Raw genomic sequence first — 27,724 nt, forward strand, 5'->3', positions numbered from 1 at the left:
CCTGTGTCAGACAAAGACTTTATTTATCACAGAGCACAAAGAGAGCGGCCATACACAGTAGCTGCACAAATATGAGACGAATATGTATACAATTCCTCTCTAATAGCGAAGCATCTGTAGCGTTAGACTGTATTCTTAGCCTATGTGTGATTAATATTCTGTGAAACGCTTCTTTCTTTTTAGGCCTATACCTACATTTCAACTCGCATAGGTTTACCACAGCAGGTGATGTGTGGGACAACACACACTCACACACGCAGACGCACACAAATGCAAAGGTTGGTCTCTTTAGAGGCCGACATTTTGGTCCCATTGAACAGTTTATGTGAGTGATTTTAAAGAGATAGTTCGCCCATTAATCAATATTCTGTTATTGTTTACTCACTGTCGTGTGATTTGAAAGTCACAAAACGATCACCTTTACATTCATCTTAGCTCTGGAATGCCAGACCAAAAAGTCGTTAGTCCCTGAAAACCTTCCATCCCATTCGTGCTAGCTTATATTAAAATATCTTAAACGCGCACAAGCGCTAAATGGATTTGAGATATAAGCCGCGTTTCCACCGAAATTACCCGGAACAATTTGTACCAGGAACTTTTTTTACAGGAACTTTTCCCCCCCCAGACCTGCTACTGTCTGCGTTTCCACTGCGGTCTAAAGTACCGGGAAGATTAGGCAAATTAGTCCAGTGACGTGGGACTGCGCGCGGCTGCTCCTCCCAGTCAGTGACGGACAGTAATCATTTTTGCGTGACTGTCTGCAACAATAACGAGGAGATGCAAGCAGCGCTGCTTTTGGTAGATATGTATTGGTTTAATAAAGAGGTCATTAACAAAACGGCGGAAAAGAGACGAGCACTGATACTAAAGCGTATTCTGAAAGCTCGTAAAGCTAGATTTAAAATAAGATGGCTGAGACAAACGCGCGCCATCAGACAGAAAGAGCAAGACTGATATTTATTGAACGCAGAACGAACAAACCTCGCAAAAGTTTTATTTTTTATTAACCTTTTAAAAATGCCGGTTGAAATAAAATACTGCGTGAGTTCAACCAATCAGCATGTTCAGCGCCCAAGTCCCACCCCCGAAAGTTCCCGAACTTTGAAAAAGTACTACCCCGGGAGCAGGGCTGTTTGGAGGGGGAAATATTTACCCGGAACTTCATTTAGACCCTGGTTCCTGCGGTCGAAACACACCGAGTACCACCACAAAGTTCCTAGTTCCTGGGGAAAGTTCCTGCGGTGGAAACGCGGCTATAGTTGTGAAGTAATTCATTTAAATGTTATATATATAAGAAAAGCAAAAATTCACTCGTTTGTGTCTAAAATGTCAAAAATCGTTTCTTGTGTAGTCACATTCAGCTATGAACGACATCATCATTTAAATGATAGCATTTTTCGATTAAAAATGGCGAAATTAGCCTACATTAGAGTAATTTGCATCACTGTACATTACTGTGTGTCGTTACACATATCCATCGTAAAACAGTTGTCAAATATTAAATGTTTAGCAACTTGTATCTTATCACGCAAGCACATTTTTTCCCACTGTAAAGACGAAGTGTAGCGTTGGTATTCACATCGCTAGTGAACATTAAGCCCCGCCTTCTTTAATCTGATTGGCCATCATTTTGACATTGTAACTTTTTTAACTTTCTGTCATCCTAACTACAAACAGAGCGCAATGGAGAGCATTATGGGCTCAGTTGTGGGGTCAATTTGGCCATTCCGAATTGTTTGGGGAGAGACTTATCCCCCTCAGTGCCTATGGTGGTTACGGCCCTGGTGCAGACACAAGTATTAAACACTCTAGTGCACATGTATTGACCACCTGATGCCTGTGTTCACACATGATATCAAATGGAGTACACTTTGAAGGGCCATGTGTGCATGCATATGCCAGCGTTTGCGCCTTTCTTTCTTGAATGGAAAAGCGCTGCATGGACATTCTGCAAAAATCTCCTTTTGTGCGCTACATAACAAAGATAATGCTTGTTGAGTTTTAACCGACATGACGGTGAGTAGACAATAGCCAAATATTTACTTTATCTTTGGCTGCACTATCCCTTTACGAAAGAGAATACATAAGCTACAGAAGACGTGTGATGAATTGGTAAACGACACAGGTAATCGGCACTATGGTGAAATGAAATTCTCCTGCGGTCTCGTTCTCAGGCCGCAGACGTTTAGAGTGTGGGTCCGAATGAGGGCGTTGAGCCCGGCAGTGTTGCAGCTGATCAGAGGACAGCGGTACGGCGCCCCTTGTGGTGCAATTTTGTTATTGTGCTTGATCTTGTGTAGAATGATTGAAAGATTGTCGGGAGGAGGTGCCCTGAATGTGGACACGCATTCATACAAGCTCTATCCAAAGGCGCACACACATGCACACAATGTATATTCAAATATATATTCTGCATCACATGTGAATCAATACTTATGTTAAATACTTAAGTGTATTTAAATATGTCTGCATTTGATCTATACAATCTACAAGAGAAAAAAATGAAACAGCAGGTGGGACACAAATGACAATAACAAGTGGTCACACCACCAATAACAGTGAAAGTTATTCACTGTTAGACGTCAAAACTAAATTATTAAAGAGACAGTTCATCCAAAAATTTAAACTATGCTCCCTTTTTACAGTAGATTTAGTCATAATAAGGGCTACATAGAGAATCTTTTTGTTCTTTTGTGTTCAATGTAAAAAAATAACTGCATACAGGTTTGGAACGACATTTTTGGGTGAACTGTTCCTTTAAACCACACGCACAAGTTCAGTTGGGGAGGAGCCATACACGTTAAGAATGATCTGCAGAAAGTGGCTAGTTTTGCTAAAACAACTCACTCAAGACGGACTGTCGCAAAAGGGCACGGACGGAAAGACGGATACAGTTACTGTTCACGTGACAGGACTAGAGGTCTACATACAAGACACTGGCCCATTAAAAATCCGAGTTATAGTCTCCTCCCCCACAAATCTCTGTCTCCTCTCTCTCCTCTCATAGCCATGGCCTGGAATCAGCTTCATCATCATCATCATCATCATCACCATCCTCAGCATCAGAGAAGTCGTTCAGCCACGGCTATGTGTTCAACAAAACTGGGAAGAAATAAAGCAGACGTTACGTATCAAGCTAACCGGGAATGTTCTGAGAACTTTTAGAACAGTTTTTCTCAGTCGCTTTGGTGCATTTTTCAGATAACAGGAATTCTCAAAACTACTTGTTCAACCTCCACATTATCTAGTCACTTGTGCACATCATAAAATCAATTTCTCATTCGTTTGAACAAATTGCAAATGCTTTGGTACATTCATGCAATTGTCTGCCGTTTCTGACATTCCCTGCTGAAAAAAACTGTAATATCCTATTCTAAACCTAAAAAAAAAATCTTGACAAACTATATATAATTTGAAAGCTTACAATCTCTAGTTTTCATATTTGGTTGGTCAAAATATATTACAGAGGTGCAGTAATTTATCAATTTGCAACAATAATATTTTCATACTCATAAGGCATGTCCAGACCTTTATTTTGAAATAGTGATGGACAGAAAAAATCATGAAAGATTGGTAGAGACCTGTCTGTTTTCATGCCAAGAGTTCAGAAGAGAACATCCATTCAATTTTTTGGAGAAAAAACGGTCTGAATTTCTTTTTAATATAAAGAACAAAACAACAGATTCGCCATTTGTGATGTGGCAGCGAGCTATAACGCACATACGTGTTCTTTTTATGTGTTTATTAGAGGTTGAATTCATATCAAACTTCCCATACTACTTCTGAATAGGATGTCTACTTCATAAATTATATGAAAATGATGGAAATGTATGGTTCAGTTCACTCAAACCAAATGGTTAGTAATGGATCTTAAATGTCATCTAGTGAAAAAGGTTGGTACTGCACCCAAACAAAATCTTACTGAAAGCTCATTTTTTGAGGTATCAACCTAAAATTTTGAATGCAACTTTTGCTTTTATTTTCTTGCCGTTTTAGAGTCCAACATGTTTTTTTTAAATATATATTTTATATAAAATATTATATTTTTACATTATACATTTTCATAAACTTAAACTTCTATAACTTTTTTTCTGTTTCACTTACATCATTACAATAATCTAACAAAAGTCTTTTTTAAAACAAGACCAGCCTCATGTCTATATTCCAAAGCATTCTTGAATTACAAATATTTAAGTTTGGATAGTGTATTTTCATGTCTATATGAAAAAAAAAGAGGTTGTGACAGTTAACAGGTTAAACCAACTCAAACCTGCTGCCATGCTTCAAAATACACCTAAACCCCAGCATTTGCTGTTTTTTTCAACAGGGTTATCAAACGCTAATGTCATGCTGATCAAAATATATTATATTGGTTCCCTGTTGAATAGTCTTACCCCTCAAAACATCTTGGTTAGCTCCATGCACAAGTCATTAAATGCAAAATGGCTGAACTAATTGTCATAAACTGTCAAGCATATTTTCTATACATTTCTATTAGACTTGGGGAAGTGTAAAGGCTGAATCAACCAATTCTCTATAATAGCTCAGAGGTGCATCTCATAAAGCTTCATTTGGCAAGCATATATAGACAGAGCACAACACAGTGTTACACATTCTGACAATGGAAGAACAACAAGGAAACAAACAAGGTCACCAGCTGGGAAGAAGAAGAGGAGTAGGGATGCATGATGGAAGGGTACAGAGACAAAACATGGAAGAAGCAGCAGATTGTAGACATGTTTCTGAATCATGACCTTACAACAACAGTGACAGTTATATTGTCTACATGTTGTGTATCTGTTCACTGACATAAATACTTACTTTTGAGAGATGAACTAAGGATTTTGAGCAAGTTACAGACTTACCCAGGTAATCCATTATGTGGTGCTGTTTGTATGAACTGCTTTGAGAAATGCACTTACTGGTTTGCAAATCTTAAGGATGATTCATAAAATGTACCAAAGTGACTGAGAAAAACTGCATCTGGTCTCAAACATGTTATACATCATCGCTGTACCTGGTATGTTTCAGTTCTCTGCTTTAGGGGTCTCCTTGGCTTTACATGGAAGAATAACAGAAGAACAGCAGTCAAAAATATTCAATCAAAAGATGACCAATATATATTACAAAAGATAGTGCTAAAACTTACCTTTGGAGACCAGGATGTTCTCTGCTTGAGCTTCTTCATCTCCTGGAGCCCTGAGAAAGTATAAAGTATAAAGAGAATTATTACTGGTGGTGTTTCTGTTCAAACCAAAACTCATGCAATGCTTAACAGTAGTGTCGTAATACTCAAGACCGGTCTTGTCTCGTTAACACGACCACAACTGCAAAGATATCACTAAATTGCCGGTGCAATGTCTGATTTAACATCATTAATGTGATTTGATGTAAAACGTACTGCTTAAAATGCTATCAATAACTTCTTTGTAATGTGATTTGATTTTGTTACTGTGCCGCCGGGTTCAAAATCAATGCAGCATTGCCTAAAAAATGCCCAAAATTAATATAAATGCCCACAAAATTCTGAATATAATAGAATATAATTAAGCAATATCACAATAGCAAGAGAGCAGTTGTCATGAATATAAGCGTGATTGCAAATTATATTGATTTACACAAACGTTCAATAAACAAGAAGTTAATATTAAATGACAAATTTTAAACTGTGTCTTTGCTAATTCGGCAATGTTTCCTTATTAAATTAATTAGCTGCTTTGAACAAATCGGTTGAATAAATGATTTCGTGACTGATAAATAATGCTAATGTTTTAATGTTAAATTAATCTGAACATTATTTATGCTGGTGTAATTGTACCAATTCAGATGCAACTTCTGTGCCATAAATTTTATTGTCAGTGATTTGATTGGTAACAGCGCTATAGTGTCTTACTATTCTAATTGTATTTATTCATTAAATATAAGATATTTCTCAGACAGTAGATTTGGATCTTTTAGATGGTCTTGTCTTGGTCTCAACCCCACAAAGTCTTGGTCTCGGAAAACGCTGGTCTTGGTCTCGACTTGGTCTCGGTTTAGCTTGACTACAACACTACTTAACAGAATATCAAAGAGGCTGGGTGAGACTAACCTGGGCTTCTGTTTGATACTGCAGCTGCATCTGCGGCCTGCAGGGTGCACACAAGCAGAACGATTTAGAACAAATGGATGAATTTCAAACTTTACAAACAAACTGTCAGGATTTATTTTGTGATAAACGGCTGGGACAATAGAGGATAATAAACCCTTACAAATGTTATCCTTGCGAGTGAGTCTTCATTTATATTTCTGCCACTGAGTGTGACATATACCCATGTGTCTAATTTCATGATAAAACTTCATCTCATGCTCAGTTGAATAAAAGCCCTGCTTTATAATTAATATCCACGAGGCAGCTCAGTTTAGCTATTGAGCTCTGATCTCTTTTGTTTGCAGTACTTTCAGAGCGATTTAGCTTCTGAATGAAGATGGTGAGTTATGACTTAATACAGTTTTTTTGGTACTGTTTTCACAAGTAAGGTGTACATTTTCAAAACTTTTAGTACTAATATCACAACAGATCATCAAAAGTGCACCACTTTTTTCAAACATTTCAGCATATTTTCAATTGTGTTAGTACAATACACAAAACCACAAAGTATCCTTTACACAAAATAACTGTTTCATCTATACATGTTTCATTCACAGTAACCGCCTTTCATAAAGCTCTTACTATCAAACTTTTGATTTGCATCTCTTCTCGTTCATTTAATACATTTGTCTGTTATTTAATCCAACTGATCTTAATGGTATCAATGAATCATATGGTACACCTATAGATTTCTATAGATATTGATTCTACAGACATAGTTTCTATAGAACTTGTTTGTAATATCCAATATGGATTAAATGTAATGAATACTTTTTACATAAGTGATTCATCTTGGATGCTCAAAGTTTGTGGATGAATATGTGTGTGTGTGTGTGTGTGTGTGAGAGAGAGAGAGATAGAGACAGACAGAGAGAGAAATGTGCTATTTGTGACACAGAGCAGGATAAAGTACAAGGGAGAGGAAACAGTCAATGACTGTGTACAGTATCAGGTTTACCAGAGATGTATCAGTATAAGGGAGACAGATGGCATCAAATCCTCATGGCTGTCATACTTCATCACAACTTTTGATAACACACTAGATAAATAACATTATGGAATCAATCACATGAGTTAGGTAATGTAATTGTATTTTCTAATGTGGAAACTGTAGCCTGTATTACTGTATTTATTTCAGCAATGAGGGTGATTTGAAACATGTATATTGCATTGTTTGCTGTTGAATGAACTGATTGTTAAAAGTACTAAAATGAAAGAAGATCATACTGTTGTGTTTCAGTGATTAACCCAAATGTGCTCATTACATATTGCAATAATCTTGTGTTTGAAACAATGATTTTGTGGACTGAAATGAAATGAATGAAAGCATGAGATCAGGTTTTGAAACGATGACTAGCTGTGTAACAATCAGTTTGGAGTTTTGTACTATAGAGTTTTGAAAATGTACACCTTACTTGTGAAAATAGTACTAAAGCGAATTAAAAAAAACTGTAATAATAACAAATAAAAAATAAATTTCTTACTGAGAATAAGGAGCATTCCAAGAGCGAACAGCACCACAGCAAACGCCAAACCGCAGATCCTCAAACTCTCATAGTCTGGTTAAGAAATAAAGGGTTTTCATTTTTTAAGCAATCTTTTGAAGAAAGACTCAAGTTTATGTGAAAACAAGTTATTTGCATGTGACATTCTAAAGTGAAACAGGCTATGCAAGGAGTGTGTGTGTGGGGGGGGGGGGGGGGGGGGGGGGGGCATTGTGTACATTTTTTTTCTTTGGAAAAACATGCACCAATTTGTTTAAAGTTGGGGTTGATTATGATTTCACTTTTTAAACTTTAGTTAGTGTGTAATGTTGCTGTTTTGAGAATAAACAAAATCTGCAAAGTTACGTTGCAAAAAGTTCACAGCAAAGGGAGGTAACAAACAAGCTTCCTCCCGGGTTAGTGACATCACTAACCCTGAAACATCATAGTTTACTAGCCTATTTATATATTATTTTTGCACTTTAAGTACTACTATGTTCCTATTTAGGTATTATTTTTTATCCTTGACATTATATCCTTTAACTGTACTTTTTTTTAAACTAATTTTAAACACATTTTATACCTTCATGTATCCTTTTATATCAACACTTGAATGTGGGTAATTTTCATTCACAAAAGGCAACATTTTCAACAAAAATGTCATTTTTGTCAAAGACTTTGTCCGGATCAGATTCAAAACGATGATCAAAACACAGATGGAGTAGATCGAGTCCATCAACACCTCCAAAGCTAAACAGTTGTTTCCTCTTCATGGGTTCAACATTTCATTCAGTAACATTAGTTTTGATTTACATGCTGTTTAATGTTTGATGATCGCATTGTTTTACATTTGCGTGTAGGGTTGCCACCTTCACAGCACTTTAAAGGGTTAGTTCACCCAAAAATTTAAATTCTGTCATCATTTACTCACCCGCATGATGTTCCAAAACCTGCATGAGTTTCTTTGTTCTGCTGAACACAAAATATTTTTTGAAGAAAGTTTGTAACCAGGCTGCTTTGGGGGCACCATTGACTTCCATAGTAGGAATGTATCTTCCTATGTGTTCAACATAACAAAGAAATGTATACATGTTTGGAACAACTTGAGGGTGAGTAAATGATGACAGAATTTTCATTTTTGGGCGAACTGGACACATTTTTTTAATTCACATTTTTTAAAATTTCATAAACTTTATATGACAGGATTATTTATTATGTATGATTTATATAGCCAAGCTAAATGATAAATTAATAATAACATTAATTAGGCATTAATGATATATTAATGAACCTGTCTAATGTCTAAAAAATATAATAATTATGTCTGCCAAGCTCTGATAATTTACGGAATATTAATATATTATCCATTAAAAAAACAATAGGCCTATACCTTTAGAAGCACGGATGTATCTGTCACCGCATACTTCTTTAAGTCAGACAGTCTGAGCAACTGAAATGCTTCTCTGCAAAGTATGCAGTTCGCCTTCGGTTGATCATGAGTTACTGGACAGACCCATTGATACCTTCTTCTATTCAGTCCTATATCTGGAGATCCTCTTGTGTTCAAACGGTAGACGCGAGCTTGACATGTTTTTAAAAAAACATGCATGTTCTCGAGACTCCGCCGCTATGACAACAAAGACGCTAAAACACAATCACGCGCAAATTAGTTTCTGTATTGTGAAATTGATTTCTTTATATGTGCTATTAGTATTCTCCACACTGCAAAATCCTTATGTGTTTATTGAACTATGTGTGGACCTATGTAAAATATGGAACAAATCGCATCCCGTATTGATTTGATACGGGACGCGCCATTTTGCCTGTAAATACGAGACGATTCAGTATTTCACGGGATGGGTGGCAACCCTATTTGCGCGCACAATCTTCACAATCACTTGTTTCCGCTTCTTCTTCCCCTGTGTTTTAATCCGGAGATTCAGTACCTTTCAAAGGATGCGTAATAGCTCCCCCCCTACCGTATAACAGTGAAAACATATAGCCTGGGAAAATCAGTGAATGGTGGGAAAAGAGTAAAGTAGATTTGAAGTAAATTCCTGTACATAAGTGGACTCATTCATTAATTTCATTCATTGATCCCATATGACCACAAGTGGACTAGCCTACACAAAATTAGGAACAAATCTGTTTTATTTATCAATTAAACAATGTAAGTTTATAAGGCTGTATGTACAACTAAGTGAAAAAAGTATATTTAATAGGCTGCTCGATAGATAGATAGATAGATAGATAGATAGATAGATAGATAGATAGATAGATAGATAGATAGATAGATAGATAGATAGATAGATAGATAGATAGATAGATAGATAGATAGATAGATAGATAGATAGATAGATAGATAGATAGATAGATAGATAGATAGATAGATAGATAGATAGATAGATAGATAGATAGATTTATCAGAAATATTACACAATTTAAACATTACTAAAAAGAGTTACTAAACAATCTTTGTCATAGAGTGTACTTGTTTCCATTTGTTTAATTTCAAGATCTGAGGTGAATTATCCATTGTTGCTTTTAGTACGACTACAATGCTAGGAGCACTAAATTATATGCAAAGTCACATTACATGCTTTTAAGATTAAATAAAGCACATAAACATTATCTGAGATCATCATTGCCATGTTTTGTGTCATTGCGTGTCGCCGTCGCGGCTGGTTAAGACAAAAACTCTAATTAACATGGAAAATACCTTTTATCACGTGTCATGGCGTCGCGTCACATGTAGTTAGGACATAGTGTTAAGCTGAATTTAGTTTGTGTCAAACATAGCACCAGCTTGTAGGCCAAAGAGATAAACTCTTAATATGCTTTCAGATTGCAGGCTTTTGCTTCAAGCTATCTCTTGGCGTGATGTTGTAATTGTGGCCTCGCTCAGATGTGGCTTGCCTCTAGCCAATCTCAAAAAGAGGCCAAACCTGTGAAGTGTTGAAGTGGTTGTTGATGTCTGGGCAGCCGAAGAGGTCTGGAGCTCTGTCAGGGATTCAACTGGCCTCATGGGTTCTTCCCTGACAACTGCCCTTCTTGTCTGGTTGTTCAGCTTTTTTGGACAGTCTGATCTAGTTTCTGCAATTGTAATGGCTTTTTTTTAATAACCTTTCTCTTTCTATTCAAACCATGAGGCCCTGTTTACACTTGTTATTATGATCTTTGCTTTCCCACATAGTTTACTGACAGGTGAGTGGGGTATCCTTTACAGTTTCCCAGGATGAAACAGATTAGTGTTTACACTACAAATGCGATGTGGTCATTTGCTTCATGAAGTTTCAGTGTTTACAAAACATTTTGGAGCCCATTTTGAACTCTTTCTTGATTATACAGTGAAATAATAATCCTTGATGTGAAATGTAAGTATTTATTCTTACCGTATGCAAATGGGTTCAATTCCTTCTTTTTTGCACCTGATGGAAAACAATTAGAAATTAGACAAAAAGTGTATTCATTGGTTTTAACGTATTATAATGTATATATGGTAAAATAGTAATAACTTGCCTTTGACATCAGATTCAGACAAAGCTAAGACAGAAGACCAATGCAGAAGACCATGTGAAAAGAGAAAAACAGAGAGGAATCATTAGTACTATGGATGTTTATGTTCACCAAAACATCCAATAACTGAAGCAAGAGTGTTGCATTATGGTATTTGTTTGTGGAGGGTTTTGTATGTGAGAAAGAGTGCCCAAAGCTAGACGCAATATTGGCAAAAATATGATATCACCTATTAAATGTGCTATCTGATTCAGGCATATATAAAATTCTTAGAAGTCTATTAGACTAAATTGATGCCTGTGAGACATGAGTGGAAACTCATAAAGATGAACATCTTTCTGATTTGCCTTAAAAAAAAAAGAAAAGAAAAAAAGGCTGATGTTGTTACAGTGGAGTTGTTCGTAAACTATCCAGAATCACCATCAAACTGGAATGAGTTTTTAAGGAATGAAGAAAATGGGAAATGGGAATTTAAGGAATGAAAATGTCTTAAATATAAACCTGATAGTTTATTGAATCTAAGTCCATTAAAAAGTCTCCTAATATGACATTCGATAGGTGGCAGTCCGTTTTTCTATTATCTGTCATTTTATCTGGCCAACAACACAAAGCAATAGTTTTTTAAATATGAGTTATCGTAGGTTCACCACACTCTAATATAGTTCAATTATCATGCTTTTTCCACATTGTACTGAGCAAAATCCAACACAGCGGTAAATCTATAATATTAGCCTAATCACACATAAGGCTTATCGCCGTATTAGTTGTAGTGGGTGACTTACAACAAGCTACCAAACAATAATTGGTAAAAATATTTTTTTAATTTTTTTTTGTCATTGCTAATTTATTCAAAACTCAGCATCGTCTTTATTAAAGAGGAAATAATCACTTAATCCTATGTTTAAAGTAAATAAATTAGCCTTAACACTACTACTGAACTTTGCACTAAACTTAAAGCTAATTTTTTGCCCCGTTTGCGTGTTTATTGTTTTACTACTTACGCAATTATTTTAAGTATATATCAATATTATCTGTCCCCTATCTGAGAGGATATTGAGAGGTGGAGGTATTTATAGGATGGATATTAGATGGATATTCGTTATGGAAGTTATTGTTTTCATGATATAGCCTATACAGATGAACATTTACAAAGTCAGGATGCATTGACATAAGAAGCTAACTTAAGCCAATCATAATGTTCTGAAGGAGATGACGCGATTACGCATCCGTTTAATGCCTTTTTAATGCCTGTCACTCAGAAGTCAAGCGGAAATGTTGTCCAAATTGGACAGAATGTGAAACTAAAGCACTTCGCATCAGATGAAGAAAACGGTACAGCATTCAAAGGTCATTTCCACTGATTGAAATCACAGAGTTTTCCGGCATTTTGGTGCTGATGTGTTAATGGTGTCTTAAAGCGGTGGTCATATTATCAAACTTTCGGAGAAGGGAAAGGTCCAATTGTCTATTGTCAATAGTGTGGTGATGTGTAGAGCACAGCTCACACTGAAGTTGCGTTCAAACCAAGCAGCTTTTGTTGGTCACCGCAACGAATCTACACGCTCGGCGTGAACAGAAAGCTGTTGCTTGTTGCTAGTGCCTATATACCTATAATTCATGATTATTAAAATTCACTTTAACTCAAAAATAAAGTTTCATTATTGGCATATATGGTTCCATGAAGAACCTTTAACATCCATGGAATCTCTTCCTAAGGTTCTTTATTATGGAAAAACATGGTTCTTTTAAAAACTGCTCACTGAAAGGTTCTTTGTGGAACCCAAAATGTCATCACTGCAAAACCCCCTTTTGCCTACTTTTTGGCGTATGGTTTATTTAACAGAAAACTAAAATATTTTCAAATGTACCAAGTTTAATGTAAGAAGGCTGCTATTAAAAAAGAGACAGTGAAGGAACGGAATAAGGAATTGAGGAAAGAAGGGAGGGAAAATTAAGAAGAGAAGAAAAAGGAAGAATGAAATGAAAATGGTGGGAAGAAAGAAAGGCAGGAGTGAACCTTGTGGTGTGAGTGTGAAAGATACCAGACGCAAATTCTGACAGTCATCAGTGCACTCAGCAATGGGCGACGGGTTTGTTGACAGAGCTAAAGAATACATTTTTACCAGTTAGAGAGCTGTATGTGTGTGTATGAATCTAGTGCACATGTGCTGGTGGCTTCATGTGGCCTAATTGTGGGTAGGGTGGAGTCTCTCAGAGGTCTGAGATGGATGGGAGTGCATTTAAATGGATGAGTTTGTTTGGCAAAAGCAGAACGACAATTCACAGACACGTAAAAGCACATGTGCAGTATAAACATGGAGCTTTAGATCAGTCTACTAAAGAACTATATAGTGCGTCCCCCCTCACACACACACACACACACACACACACACACACACACACACACACACACACACACACACACACACACACATTAGGAAAGGTCACTGATCAAATTCTAAGTTAAGAACTATTGGATGGCGCTAATGTGTCATCATGTCATGGCTTTTTTCCCCGTCCTCTTCCAGCTTTTTCCGATCCCAGCGGACACAAGGAGACTGGAGTGAGATGGAGGGGGGCACTTACCCGCCACATAGAGGGAAAAAAGGAAGACCAGAACAGTTTCCATGGCAACTGCAATGGGAAGAGAGAAAGAGAGAGAGAGAGAGAGAGAGAGAGAGAGGGAGAAATAGTAAATAGAGTGAGAATCGGTGTTAGTGGGTTACATGTTAACCACGTTCAGAAAGAAAGATCTCGCAAGCTCAGTGCTCAGAATCACGATTACGCCCTGTCCTTGACTGGAATATTGTCATTGTACCTATGCAATATTGAGAGAGCCTGACAGCAGCATCAGGTTGAATTTACACTTTGTTGCCTCATAAATCACAGATACACATCTTGTGGTTTTTGAAATCTGTTCTCAGAGTTCACTGAATAAACACTGTTTTCTCTATCTCTCTCTCAGTGTGTGTGTGTGTGTGTGTGTGTGTGTGTGTCTGCCCATTGTATGTCTGGGCTAAAGTTGTTGCCAGGAGCAGGTGGTATGACCAATACCGTATATATCATTGTGAGTAATTTGGTATCAGGTTGAAAGCATATTAAATATACATATAACAACACACTACCATTCAAAAGTTTGGACTTATTAGTTATTACAATAACAAAAACTGTTGTCTGGTTTAATATATTTTAAAATTTAATTTATTCCTGTGATGGTAAAGCTGAATTTACAGCATCATTGCTCGAGTCTTCAGTGTCACATGATCCTTCAGAAATCATTCTAATATGCTTATTTGGAGCTCAAGAAATATTTATTCTTATTAGTATCAATGTTGAAAACAGTTGTGCTGCTTAATCTATTTGTGGGACTTTTTTCAGGATTCTTTGATGAATATAAATGTCAAAATAACAGAATTTATTTGAAATAAGCTTAAGCCGCGTTTCCACCGAAATTACCCGGAAAAATTTGTACCAGGAACTTTTTTTACAGGAACTTCCCCCCCCCCAGATCTGCTACTGTCTGCGTTTCCACTGCGGTCTAAAGTACCGGGAAGATTAGGCAAATTTTAGTCCAGGGATGTAGGACTGTGCGCGGCTGCTCCTCCCAGTCAGTGACAGACAGTAATAATTTTTGCGCGATTCTGTCTGCAACAATGACAAGGAGGTGCAAGCAGCGCTGCTTTTGGTAGTTATGTATTGGTTTAATAAAGAGGTCATTAACAAAACGGCGGAAAAGTGACGAGCACTGATACTAAAGCGTATTCTGAAAGCTTTTAAAGCTAGACTTAAAATAAGACAACGTATGTTATGATCAGCTATTACGGACATTGACCGTGATGGCTGAGACGAACGCGCGCCATCAGACAGAAAGAGCAAGACTGATGAACGCAGAACGAACGAACCTCGCAAAAGACTTTTAAAAATGCCGGTTGAAATAAAATGCTGCGTGATTTCAAACAATCAACATGTTCAGCGCCCAAGTCCCACCCCCGAAAGTTCCCGAACTTTGAAAAAGTACTACCCCGGGAGCAGGGCCGTTTGGAGGGGGAAATATTTACCCGGAACTTCATTTAGACCCTGGTTCCTGCGGTCGAAACACACCGAGTACCACCCCAAAGTTCCTAGTTCCTGGGGAAAGTTCCTGCGGTGGAAACGCGGCTTAATTTGACTTCATTAGATTATATACTGCAATAACAATAATACTTTTATATATTCACAAACCTTTTTTATGGGTGGCAAGTTCAGTATGAGGACAAAACAAAGTCAGTGACATGACATCATCTTTATCAAATATTATAGGGTCCTGTGCACCTCCCTTAAATTTACACTAGCTGAAAAAAAAAGAAGTAAAATAAAAATATTTTTATTTGGCCATCTTATCTTAGGCCTATAATGCCTACAGATATCATTATCAAATCATAATAAAATTTTCTTTGTTTGTTCATGAGAGTTTTTGCAAGCCTGTATAACTCAGCACTGAATAAAAACTCTTGCGTACAAGAGATCGACAACTATGTCACCGCTGCAGAAACACGTTGCAAATGGATACATTTGACGTTCTACAGACACAAATATGCACTGGAGCATTTGCCAATATATTATAACAGTATCAACTGAGGGTGCTCTTGCTTGCATTTGAGGGTGCTTAGACAATTCAGCAGAACAGTGTCTGCAAATGGCCATTTCTGCGTCTTTCTCTGACACTTTAAAGCCTTCTTTAAGCCTTGTTTATACTCTTTGTGTCCGACATGTGCTGCATTGCTGCATTTAGAAGCGTGCGCACCTCTCTCACGCGCGTTGGTTGCTATTTTTGATCACGTCTTCAAAAACCTAATTGTTTGGTAAAATGTATTCAGTCTTTTCACTTATTCGGTATGCAATTTTTGCTATTTTCGGCCGAATAATTTCGGTTGCCGAACATTCGGTGCATCCCTAGCAAGAACTTATCGCACAATTGTAATAACATACAAATATCAAACTGTCCCATGCTCAAATAATACATATTATATACATATACAGATGGATATACTCATGCGAAGGTCTACAATGCCTTCAAAATGAGCTGTCGCACTGTGTCTATCTGTCTTGCCTTTTATATTTTTCTCAGTGATTTAACTTTCTGTCAGCGAGTGCTGTACTAACATTTGTTATAGGAGGACAAAGTCGTTTGTTCAGTGTCATGGGCATGATATTGCTGGATTCTGCCAGCAGTCCCACAATCCCTAAGACAGCTTTCAGGGACCCGTTCAGAGCAGTGTCATTTACTAGGACATTAAGCATTGGAGAGCCTTCGACAAGCAAATGACACAGGGTAGAGGAGATTAACAGCCCTTGACCACAGGAAGGACATTTATCCTACTGCTGAGCGTTTCAAGAAATGGATTGTGTCACAGGAGCAATATTTTCAGATGGACAATTAATTTGCCAAATCCCAAAGTCATTGAGCTCATCTTTCCAAACTTATGAAAATCTATTCATTTCTCAAGCATGTGACAGTTCTAGTTTTTTAAACAGGCAAGCTACAAAAAACAATCGAAAATATAATTAGAAAAGCAGAAGCGAACCAATGTTCACAGATAAAACAGACTTTGAGACATTGTCAGACAGTAAATAAATGCAAAATATTTGTTCAATCATGTAGCCATGTGGCTTAACAAAAGAAAATATACATGTTTTAATTCTGCAAATACCTAACACCCCTTCTGCTTCTCTACCCTTTAAAGCCAACCCTGCCATCGCTACCCTGGTGTTATGTAGGGCATCATCATCATCAACTCAAAATGGTGTCATGGTCAACCTGTGAATGGGAACCAGGTCATTCTGAGAAAATGCTGTTGCCAGGTCTAAGAACGGATGAAATTAACAAGATACTGAACTAATTCACACTGCACTAACTTAACTCAATTTAGTGTGCAATGTAACGCAATAATGACAACAAACAAGTAAGCAAATATCTAAGGAAAACCCAAGGAACGTCCCAAAGCCTGTTCACAATTACTCTACAGATTCTGAATCTGTCACTAGTTTGCAATTTTCAAAAGATAAACGCAAAACAAAAAGGCATGTTAAAACTGTAAATAGCTTGTGCTGTTTCTGACAAATTACCGGAAAACTAGGAGGCAGTGTGATTGTGTGGTATTACTTTTACATAACAGTTCCATAAATAATACTTTGATATTAAGTAACTTAGAAATTTTACTTTCGATACTTTGCCCCACCAACGGAAATAGTTCCAATCAGAGCTGCATTTCAACATGATTGGTTCCTGAATGATTACATGTTTTTTGTCTGTGTGATTTATTCAATTACTTGTTCGGACTTGAATGAATCTGCGTTTTGGAACAACCGTACTTACTCATAAAGACAATAGTGAAGCTGTGAGTTGAATTAGCCCCTTGTTGTTTTATTTTTAAAATTCATGGGACAGTCAACCGATCGGCAATTCGTACATATTTTACGAGGTGGCTAATTCGTACGAATTTGTATGACCTCACTCGTACGAATTGGTACGATTTTTGCGGAATCGTACGTATTTGGCGAGTTGGTCAATTCGTATAACTTCGTACGGATGACCTAACCTCAAACCACGCCCCTAAATCAAGCCATCACTGCAGTATAGAGAAATCGTATGAATTCATACGAGTGAGGTCGTACAAATTCGCACGAATTAGCCACTTCATACAAATACGTCGGAATTGGTCGTGAGATAGGGTTGGGACAGCAACTAAAAAAAAGCTTGTGTGCTCCTGAATCTTGTTTGTGCAAAATCTCTTAAAATTTCGGCCTCAACAAAAGAAGCTGTTTTTGTGCGAGCACATAAGGGCATGTCTGCTTCATTATTAAGAAAAGTTAAATATTTGGGTAAATGTTGATCCCTCGCCTTGTGCTGTCTTGGAATTCCAATGGGAACCAGATTTAGATTTGTCTGATTTAAAACCACATTTGAAAGTGAATTGTGGGGGGAAAAAATCAGATCTTGTATGGATTTTTTGTGTTAGAAAGAGAAAACGGTAATGCTGTTTGAACATTATTTAAATGTTGTTTAACTTAATTATTTAACTAAACTTTGTCCCCGTTCTGTTCAACTCTGTTATACGGTGACATTTTCTCTTTAAATACATAATTAGCCTAGAAATCTAGACGCACCCTAGCGGCAGCAAATCTAATTTGCCGCGAGTGTAGTCTAGCAACTCTCTGTAGACCTGCTGGAAAGACCAAACTCTGGTCAGGCCAATCACATCGTGTATAGAGTTGGTGGGCGGGCTTACCATAATGACGGCACGTCACGGCAGAGTTGAGGAGGTTCTGCGTGCTACTCTTACACAAAGAAGCTGGCAAACAGCAGCCTTTCGAGACTGGAAGACTTGGAGTCAAGCTTTTCTTTGAGAAAAGAACAAAGAACGGCACTAAGTCATTCTTAAGAAAAGAAGATGTGTTCGGAGTTTTGCCGACTGGATAAGGCGAAAGTTTAATCTATCAACTAACGTGAGCTCCGCTTCACCTTCTTCTTTGCTCTGGTTGGTTGTGGCGCTCATGGCGCTATCCAATTGTGTGCAGAGGGAATTTGAAAGACAACCTTTTATCCCGCCCCTCGGATTGAGCCCTGCTAATGGTGAGTTTCCAGACCCAACATCTTGATGTGGGTCTGGCTTGTCAGGCTAATGTTTAATCTCTCTGACATAGCATTTGAGAAAGTGACATCTGACAACCGCATCTGACATCTGACAACTGCACTAATACTTTCAACTTCAGTGATATTTGCTAGACAAGGCTGTTCACACACCTGAAACATTTTGAATGTAACAGGGCTGGCATTAAGCATGTTTTAAAAGAGAATTGTGTTATTAATAAATAAATAAAAATGCTATCTATTGAAATTATAATCCCAAATTTATGAAGGGGTTGAAATATATAGTGCGTTGGAAGATTGAAAGGCAGAAACCACATATATTTGTTTAAGAATGACCACTGAAATTCTCTGACCACTGAAATACTGTACTAGTAACTAGAGTAAGAGTAACTACAGTCAATATAATTCTGTCTCATAATGTTGTACTCACTAATGTCAACATTTTACCGCTGTTCTACCTCTTGGTTAACAGATGTCCTAACAGAAGAAGGAGCAACTGAGCCAGAACCACAAGGAAATGATGGACATCTGGGAAATCGTCCTGTAGCAGCATCTTGGATAACCTCATGTTGTTTTCCCCCCATCAAGAGACACATGGCTCTAGATACAACTATATGTTTGATAATGTTAACACAGCATAGCTCGGTAAATAGCTCCCTTATCTTGGTCTTTTTCCAGAGCTTCAGTCTTATCAGCATGTCAGCCATTCCAGAGGCACTGCTGCCAGTTAATGGACAATATCAGATTTAATGAATTCACAAGGAGCAGAAGTGATCGGAAAGAGCAGATAAAAACAACATAGTTGAGTTATTCTGTTCAAACTGTTTAATCTCATTGAAACATCACCGATCTATTCAAACTTAAGACAGACTACACCACTACAATATTACTTAAGGGTACTATAAACGTTCTGTTGTGTTATAACAGGTCATTTTGAGGATATTGTAAACAGCAGAAAACACCACAAGAAACCACAAGAAAATGCTTTCTCTACCCCCCCCCCCCAATTCTGCACTATATAATTTGCGAACGCCGCCACCGCGGGCATCATAAAGTGATCGCGCATAGGGCATCAAAACAGCCAGTGGCGGTACTGCTCATGGGCGTGCTGATCTGAAAACGAGGTGTGTTCAGGCGCATTATTGGCGTGTTGCTACTTTGAGGCAACAAAACGACTGCACCGTTGACCAACAATGACTAAAGCCAATAGTATTTTTTTGTGTTATTTAAATGGCGCTTTAGTAGGCCTAATATGCGCCTATAGGCGGGTGCACAACGCACGTACACTCCCTTATTACACACACAGGGAAGCGCAGCAGCACACAAACATTTTTAAATATTAAAAATAAAAGGATTCATCTCTGGAGAAGGAAATCCTGCCATGTAAATAGCGAATCCGCCATTGTGCAAGCACAACTGGCTTTTAAAGGGAACTGTCACCCCCCTTTTTGAGAATACACATGAAAATGCACAATCCAAACTTAAAGGGCTGTAATTCAAGAAGGCTTTGGAATATATACCAAAATTTGGTCTTGTTTTAAAGCAGATACTCGGCAGATTTTACTGAAGTGAAAGCAATTCAAAATATGAAAGTATGAAAAAATTATGGAAGCTTAAACTTACTAAATATTTTTTATTTTATATAAATATATATTTTACAAAAATGTTTTAATCTAAAATTACTATAAAATCAAAGCCATATGTCTAACCAAGTTGTGTTCCAAATTTGAAGTTGATATCACAAAAATTTAAGTTCCCATGAGGTTTTGTTTAGGCGTTATACCAAAAATAGCCACCGGGTGTCATTAAAATTCCATTGATTGTTTTTTGATGCATTTTCCTGTAAATTTCTGTCCAAATGTCACTTCCATCACAAAACGGTCACCAAATATGGAACCTTGAGACTCAGACCTTTCCGATGATGTTTATTTTGTCAAGATTACAAAAGATTTTGATTATAAAGTAGTTGTAATATGAAACATGACACCTCCCACTAGGGGAGGAGCCCGCTAGAAGAATTTAAAGTACCATCTCCATGGTAACGCAACGTCCAAATTCAAAACGGTTTTCACAGGATGAATTTTGAGTTCGAATTGAGTTTCGAGCTTTCGAATGATACCTCATTTATGATAATTACGAAAATATATGATACGAAAAAAAGACAATCAAAAAAAGAGTGCCAGGTGTCCCGCCAGCGGGACGGTGACAGTTAAGCGGTTAAAGGGAATGGGAGATGAGACTCTGATTGGTTTATCGCATGTTACGCCCAAAACACATCCATGACTCATTAAGAGAATAGGGACAACCCTTGGTGCGCACCAGGGTTCGGATGGCAGCGTTCACACTTATTCAAATGAAACAAACTAATAGAGCAATCGCACCAGAGTTTGTTTTATTTGAACCAAACATGCACCCTTAAAAGGAATAGTTTACCCTGAAATTAAAATAAAGCCATCTTTTACTCACCCTGCTGTGTTTCTAATGCCCTGTCTTTCTATCTTTTTCGGACCTCCAAAGGAGACATTTTGAAAAAACGTCCTGCATGCGCTCCATATAATGGCAGTGAATGGCGACCAGGCTAAAACTTTACAAAAAGGATACAAAAGTATCATGCAAAGATACAGTGAGACGTGCGCCATATATGGAAAGTGTTCAGGAGGCATACAATAAGGTTTAGCAAGAAAAAAAAAAACGTATTATTCAGTCAAAATACTGAGCTGCAGTACCGCGTATGCGTGATACTTTTGTATCCTTTTTTTAAAGTTTTAGCCTGGTCGCCATTCTCTGCCATTATATGGAGGAGCATGTGCAGGACGTTTTTCAAAATTTCTCCTTTTGAGGTCTGAAAAAGATAGAAGGACATAGGACATTAGAACATTTTCATTTCAGGGTGAACAGTCCCTTTAAATACTGAGGCAGATTTAAGTTGTAGGCTAAATGAGTGAACTGTTTTCATGACTTCCATGTTATTTGTTCTCTCAAGTAACATTGTTACTAAAAGTCAGGAGAAGAATCAGAATCAGAATGAGTTTTATAGCATAAGAATTGTTCTTGGTAATGAAGCTTTTACTTGATACAAATAAGGCACATAATAATAATAACGTAAAGAATAAAGTCACTTTGTTGACTCATGAATGCCTTGACGAGACCCTGAACACAGCCTCTCCTCAGCAGACAAATGGCAGAGAACTGATGCAGCCAATTCTTTTCGCCTTTCAAGTAATGCCTCCCCAGTCAGTCGCTGACCCATGTAATTTACCCTTAAAGTAAATTGAGACTATGTTGTCGGCTACAGATATTTCCGGTGTCTGGAGGACAAAAGGAAGACAGTCGCTTTATTTGGGTAGATTGCGAACGAGACAAAACATAATTCACTCCCAATGACTATCATATGAATTTGGGATTTCTATTCTGACGAGTAGCAAACTACCTACAAGGCAAGGATGGTTAGAGTCGTCCGATTATGTACATTTCTTATTTATTTACATTTTAGTTTTTTGAGTTGTAGTCTGCTCAGTGTCCCGCTCTTCGAACAGAAGAATTTATCTTAAATGTACGGCGACAGGTTACAAGTGAAGTGCATATGTCGTTGTGCTATTTTTGTTGCACTGATTTCGTCATCAAATACTGCTTCGTCATGTAGCAAAGCATGCAGTAGTAACTAGACCATATGTCGGAAGCTGAGAGGATCTAACCTCAATGATAAGACTTGCTCTATGAACGAGAGCGAATAATATTATCAACTGTGCCTGCCGCCGACTGAGAGATCTCATGACTAGGTGTAAGAGTAGTGCAAGTGTTTACTCGCAGTTATTCTGCCGGAAATGGAGCTGTTTCTCTCCCCATCTAATTATCGCTGCTTTTTATGCACCTTTAGGCCCGCTAAAAACACCACATAGGAGAGAAACTTCTCATAACAATTACCATCAATAGTATATTTTAGGTAGAATGTGGGATATATATATACACATATATATACACATAAATACACACTCTCTCTCTCTCACATACACACGCATGTGTATGTATTTACCTTTCTCCCCTGGCATTATTTGTACTGTATGTAAATTGATGTTATATGTAGTAATATGTGTATATATATATATATATAAATATATATTCTGTCATTCACTTGTCCGAGTAAAAAATGTGCTTGTCTTGAAATTTGTATTTTATTACTTTTGTGTGTGTGTTTGTGTGTGTGTGTAATTTACACTGAAGCAATATTCTCACCAGTGTTCAATCAGCTTTGAAATATTTTAAATCTGCATATTTGTGATATTTTTACCTTTTATAAATTGCATTTTTTCCCCATATTCTTTCCCCATAGGCTTTAGCTTTAATTTTTTATTCTTAAATTTGATCAATAAATTAAACTAGATTAAGACACTATAGGGATGTTACCAATCAAATTAAATAATTTATACTGAAAAATTACAACTGTTTTAAATAATGTTATGAGATTGTTGTAAATATTTGTTTTAAAATACAAATAAGAAAAGATGGAAAGAATGTTTAAAGATGAAACTAAACTGCCAGTAGGTGGCGGCAGGTCTTAATGAGTGAATCATTGAGTCGATTCATTCAAACGGCTGATTCGTTCAGGAATGAGGCAGTCGTTTATATGAACAGGTCATTGATTGGCACTGATTCGTTCAAAACGTTGAATCATTCAGTAACACACTGTTGCTGTGAGATGCGTTATGGTTCTCCTGGGATCTTTGTTTGGAACTATTTTCGCTGCTGAAATCGAACAAAAACAGTCAATATTGCATCTAAAATATAAGTGACTTGATGTAAACTAAAATGACTTGATGTAAATTAATTGTTTATGGAACTGTCATATGAAATCAGTGTCACATTTTCAATCGTGGTGGTATTCAGGAAAACAGTACTCTTGCTCGTGTGGTGTTGCTTAACTGTATCATATGTTATACATATAAAAACTACACATTTTGAATTTTTACCGAAGTATGTTAACTGAGTTTCTTGTTTGAGCGGCGCTGATTTGTTGTGATTTCTCCTCGAGAGGCTGCGCGAGTGTCAACAGCGCTGCCTTGTTACCTTCAGTACATTATACATTATATATTACTATCAACTATCGATCGCCACTTACACTAAATGAATGCAGAATCATTCTTGCATTTTGGTGAATCCCTAGATATATTTTTGTTTTTGACGTTTTAATCAGGATACTTGTCCGGTCGGGCAAGTAAAATTATCTTTCACTTGCCCCTTCAAAAAAATCTATTTGTCCCGTGCAAGTATATATATATTATTTATATATATATATATATATATATATATATATATATATATATATATATATATATATATATATATATATATATATATATATATATATATATATATATATTGTCCATTAATATAATATTATTTTCACAGTCTATGGTAAGGCAATTTATTGGTCATTTGTTCATTATATGCACTTATTTATACATTCTTTTTAATAATTATATTCAACATTGTTTTCCCATTAAAATTATGACATTGCGTTTCATAATTTCATATCCAGCCCGGACTTCAGTATTTGCCCGCTGTGCCTATTTCCCTTTCCTTATCTCCCTCTGTTTTTATGTGCCAAATAATATCTGACTCCGTTGTGATTAACTAAAATGCCTGCGGGGTGTTGATGACAGAAAATGTCAGGCCTATACAAAAGACTACAAAACATGCATTTTCACCTTTTTTTGTAAGCTCATATGATTTTTGATTCATACACCAGCTGTCAAATGCAATTTCACTCGTATTTAGCCGACTTACCATATTTCCCCAGAATACAATTTAGCCTTGTAGATTTATTGTAACAAATCTAGGATTTCAGTCCAATGCATAACATTTTCCTGTGAACAATAGGTCATCATTGACTATTTAAGGTGACACCCTTTAGCCTTTGATCAACCACAACGAGGGTAAATTGTATCCATGACAACAAAGCTTTCATTGGCGCGCTGCCAGACGCGCCTCTACCAGGGTGCAGAAGTATTGCTATGGCAACTGAATCCGTCAGGTGATTACGATTATTAGTACAGAAAGCTGGCTGTAGTTTTGAAAGAGATGATGGTAACCTAGAAACTGAAAATGATGGCTATCATTGTTTGACGGACAGCAGAAAATCTGTGATGTATAAAGTGGTAGCTCCAGGGCAACTCCTCGCCCAAACATTCTGGCAAATCAGACACTATTTAGAAATCAAAACGCAAGTCGGTACATAATGGCACGTCATCGAAATAAATAATAAATGCAGGACACCAGATACAATTGATATAGGACCCAATATAATTAATGCACAGTTAGATAATCATGATTATAAAATAATAACGATTATCTTTTATATCACCATGAAAGGGTTTGTTTTGGGAGTGCACATTATCCCAATTAAATACACAGTTATCAAATAAACAATTGGACATGCAATTTGAATTGAGTAGAAATGTCATAAAGGTCATTATTTAGAAATGTTTAACCGCCGACCAATCATAATCAAGCATTCCAAGCACATTTACTCTACGCCTTCCGATTATAATGCATCGATTATTGCCGAAGATAACGCGCCACCTGTTGTGCGCGCGCGGAGCTCCGTCGTGGTCATCGCCGGACCCCTCCCAACCGGTGGATTTCCTTCAGCATGCATACTAAAAGCTAATTTCCCCACACTTTATCCCACGCTCTTATACATTTCCCTCTCAGTAATTAAACTCGTGCGCCATCACAATTTCCCCTCTCATTTCGGAGGAAGAAGTTGCTCAGGAACACATTCTCACATTTTCCTTATTATTATGCAAATAAATAGCTCAGATAATAATTTGCCGAAACATAACATAAATGATCTATAGAGGTCATGTGAATAGTTATTTAACGCTTTAATGAGGCAACAACGCAATTCGGACACACCCTCGCGAACCAACGGCGCGCTCTACAGCAATTTGTATCCATGCATTAATTTAATATCCGTAAAATAATTAATTTGGAAGTCTGTATTCACTTCTGCTATGTGTAACCTGTATTACACATAAAAAAATAATAATATATGTGCACAGTCCATTTATTAAATGTGTTTACATTACTTAGACTGATGATGTCATTGGAGTTAAAGCCAGCAATTACGCATGCCGTTCCCAAAATACCACATTTATAATGAGAAAACAGCATGCAACAGCACCAAGACTAAACAACAGCACACGCCCTAGTTGGAAAAGTGACTTCATACCCTACCTCGTCTCGTCTCCTTAGGGTACTTGTAAGTGGATGAGCAACAGTGGGGCAAACGCTGCTTCCTATTGACAGACACGATCCGCGCGACTGTCGGGTTCTCTAGCCGTTGTCTGTTAAGTGGATTATTTGGCGTTGTGAAATGTAACGAAAAGTTATGGATGGACCAAAATCCGCTTAAACGAGCGTTTGATGTTGTATGGCTGCCAACAATGTTCACCTCCTGTTTTTCTGATATAAATATACTGACTGTTGGCTTGTCCCTTGTCTCTTCTCTCACGCTCTCTCGGTTCCCGCCCCGCCACGCGCGCAATGATGGACACCGCACGCGTTGGTTGGTTGGATTTTATAAACCATTCAACACAAGCCTTCAGTGTATATCCAAAAGTCTGCATATCCTTTCCTCGTGACTCCCCAATAAGATGTGGAGTATTTTTTTTACGTTCTCACAAATTAAATATATTATCCTTGTTGTTTCTTGTAAACAGTTTAAATGCAACGTAAATCGAGCACTTCTGCTCCTCTTGAGAAAAAGACCCCAGTAATCTCACATTCAGAATATTTCTCAACGTCTGTTGAGAAAAATGTTTAAATTTGGATAGATACCAAAGACAATCAACAGTCATAGATTTCAATACACTCTTAAAAACCAAGGTTGTTTACACCAATGGTTCCATGAACCTTTTATTGAACATTTCCATTGCACAACATGCAAGGTTCTTATTCATTGTTAAAGTGATATTCATAAATGCAAACATTTCTCATTAAATATTCCAAGACCAAATGATCTATCCACATTCATTTTATAGCTGTTTTGGAAGTAACTGTATAGCAACTGTTTTCTCTATCATTATTATTTTTAATAAGGTGTTTTAGGAGAAACATAAGGGAAAAAGTTTTAACATTTTCCACTTGGTGGGATATTCCTCAACATGGATTTATTATTGAAAGTCAGTTTCTGTATGGACACAACTATTGACTTCAGAAAAGGCATTGAAAAATACATCAACTCATAATCTTATACTTTTTTTTGTCTCGTCATTACATGAATCACTTAAATGTTGAATTTTCAATTCAAAATGGCGGAATTGGACAACAAAGGTTCAGTAGTTTGCCCCACTGGATGTTACTCTATAAATCGTTTAACATTTCTATCTTAAAATGGTGGACACATTTTAAATGTATCACACTTTGAAAAATAAAGCTCAAACTGTAAATGCTTTTGGCATGATTTATAAAGAAACAATTTGAATCAGAGAGAAAAGGACGGAACCTTCACACAAGATAAAACAATACAATCACATTTTATCTTAGCTCATAGACACTGATTTTCAAGTAAATGTAACACCCCTTTGGTTAATAAATACATATTTGTAGAACACTCCCGATATTTCTGTAGAATCAGTGCAAGGATAGAGTTAAAAAGGCAACAGAGGCTCAGATTCAGCAGTATAAATGTGAAGAAAAGAACGAGGAAAGCACAGAAGGCGACTGCATGGACTTCAGCGCCTGCAGCTCTGCTTTCCCAGGTTGAGTTGTTTTATTAGTTTCTTGTAAAAGAAAGTGCAATCAATAAAGTGTTTTTCTTTGTCCAATTGTGGCTACATTGCAACATTGTCCCATGTCAAAGTGCATCACTCTCATCTTTTGTCCTGTGTCCATTGTTGTTCTTTAAATTCTCAGGAATGGACACACCATACAGAAGAAAGGCATCAGGGCTTCTCTTGCTAA

The 27,724-nt window shown here is 37.1% G+C and overlaps 2 protein-coding genes across 2 annotated transcripts in view; both read right to left on the minus strand.

Moving 5' to 3' along the window:
• Positions 1–26,273, minus strand: fxyd6 (FXYD domain containing ion transport regulator 6). The gene is made up of 9 exons (XM_079823743.1): positions 25,997–26,273; positions 13,717–13,764; positions 11,134–11,157; positions 11,007–11,042; positions 7,615–7,689; positions 6,092–6,128; positions 5,150–5,199; positions 5,018–5,056; positions 1–3,102 (listed from the first exon to the last, which is right to left on the minus strand). Exons 2-8 carry the CDS (start codon positions 13,757–13,759, stop codon positions 5,028–5,030), a joined length of 294 nt encoding a protein of 97 aa, XP_079679869.1. The 5' UTR covers positions 13,760–13,764; positions 25,997–26,273; the 3' UTR covers positions 1–3,102; positions 5,018–5,027.
• tmprss13a (transmembrane serine protease 13a) overlaps positions 26,262–27,724 on the minus strand; it is a 22,253-nt gene continuing 20,790 nt past the window's right edge. The window contains exon 13 of the mRNA XM_079823741.1: positions 26,262–27,720. Coding sequence (XP_079679867.1) covers positions 27,706–27,720 — 15 coding nt within the window. The 3' untranslated portion in view covers positions 26,262–27,705. The remainder of the gene's footprint in view (positions 27,721–27,724) is intronic.

Source organism: Gobio gobio, assembly GCF_949357685.1.
Source record: "Gobio gobio genome assembly, chromosome: 8".
Classification (NCBI taxonomy): Eukaryota; Metazoa; Chordata; class Actinopteri; order Cypriniformes; family Gobionidae; genus Gobio; species Gobio gobio.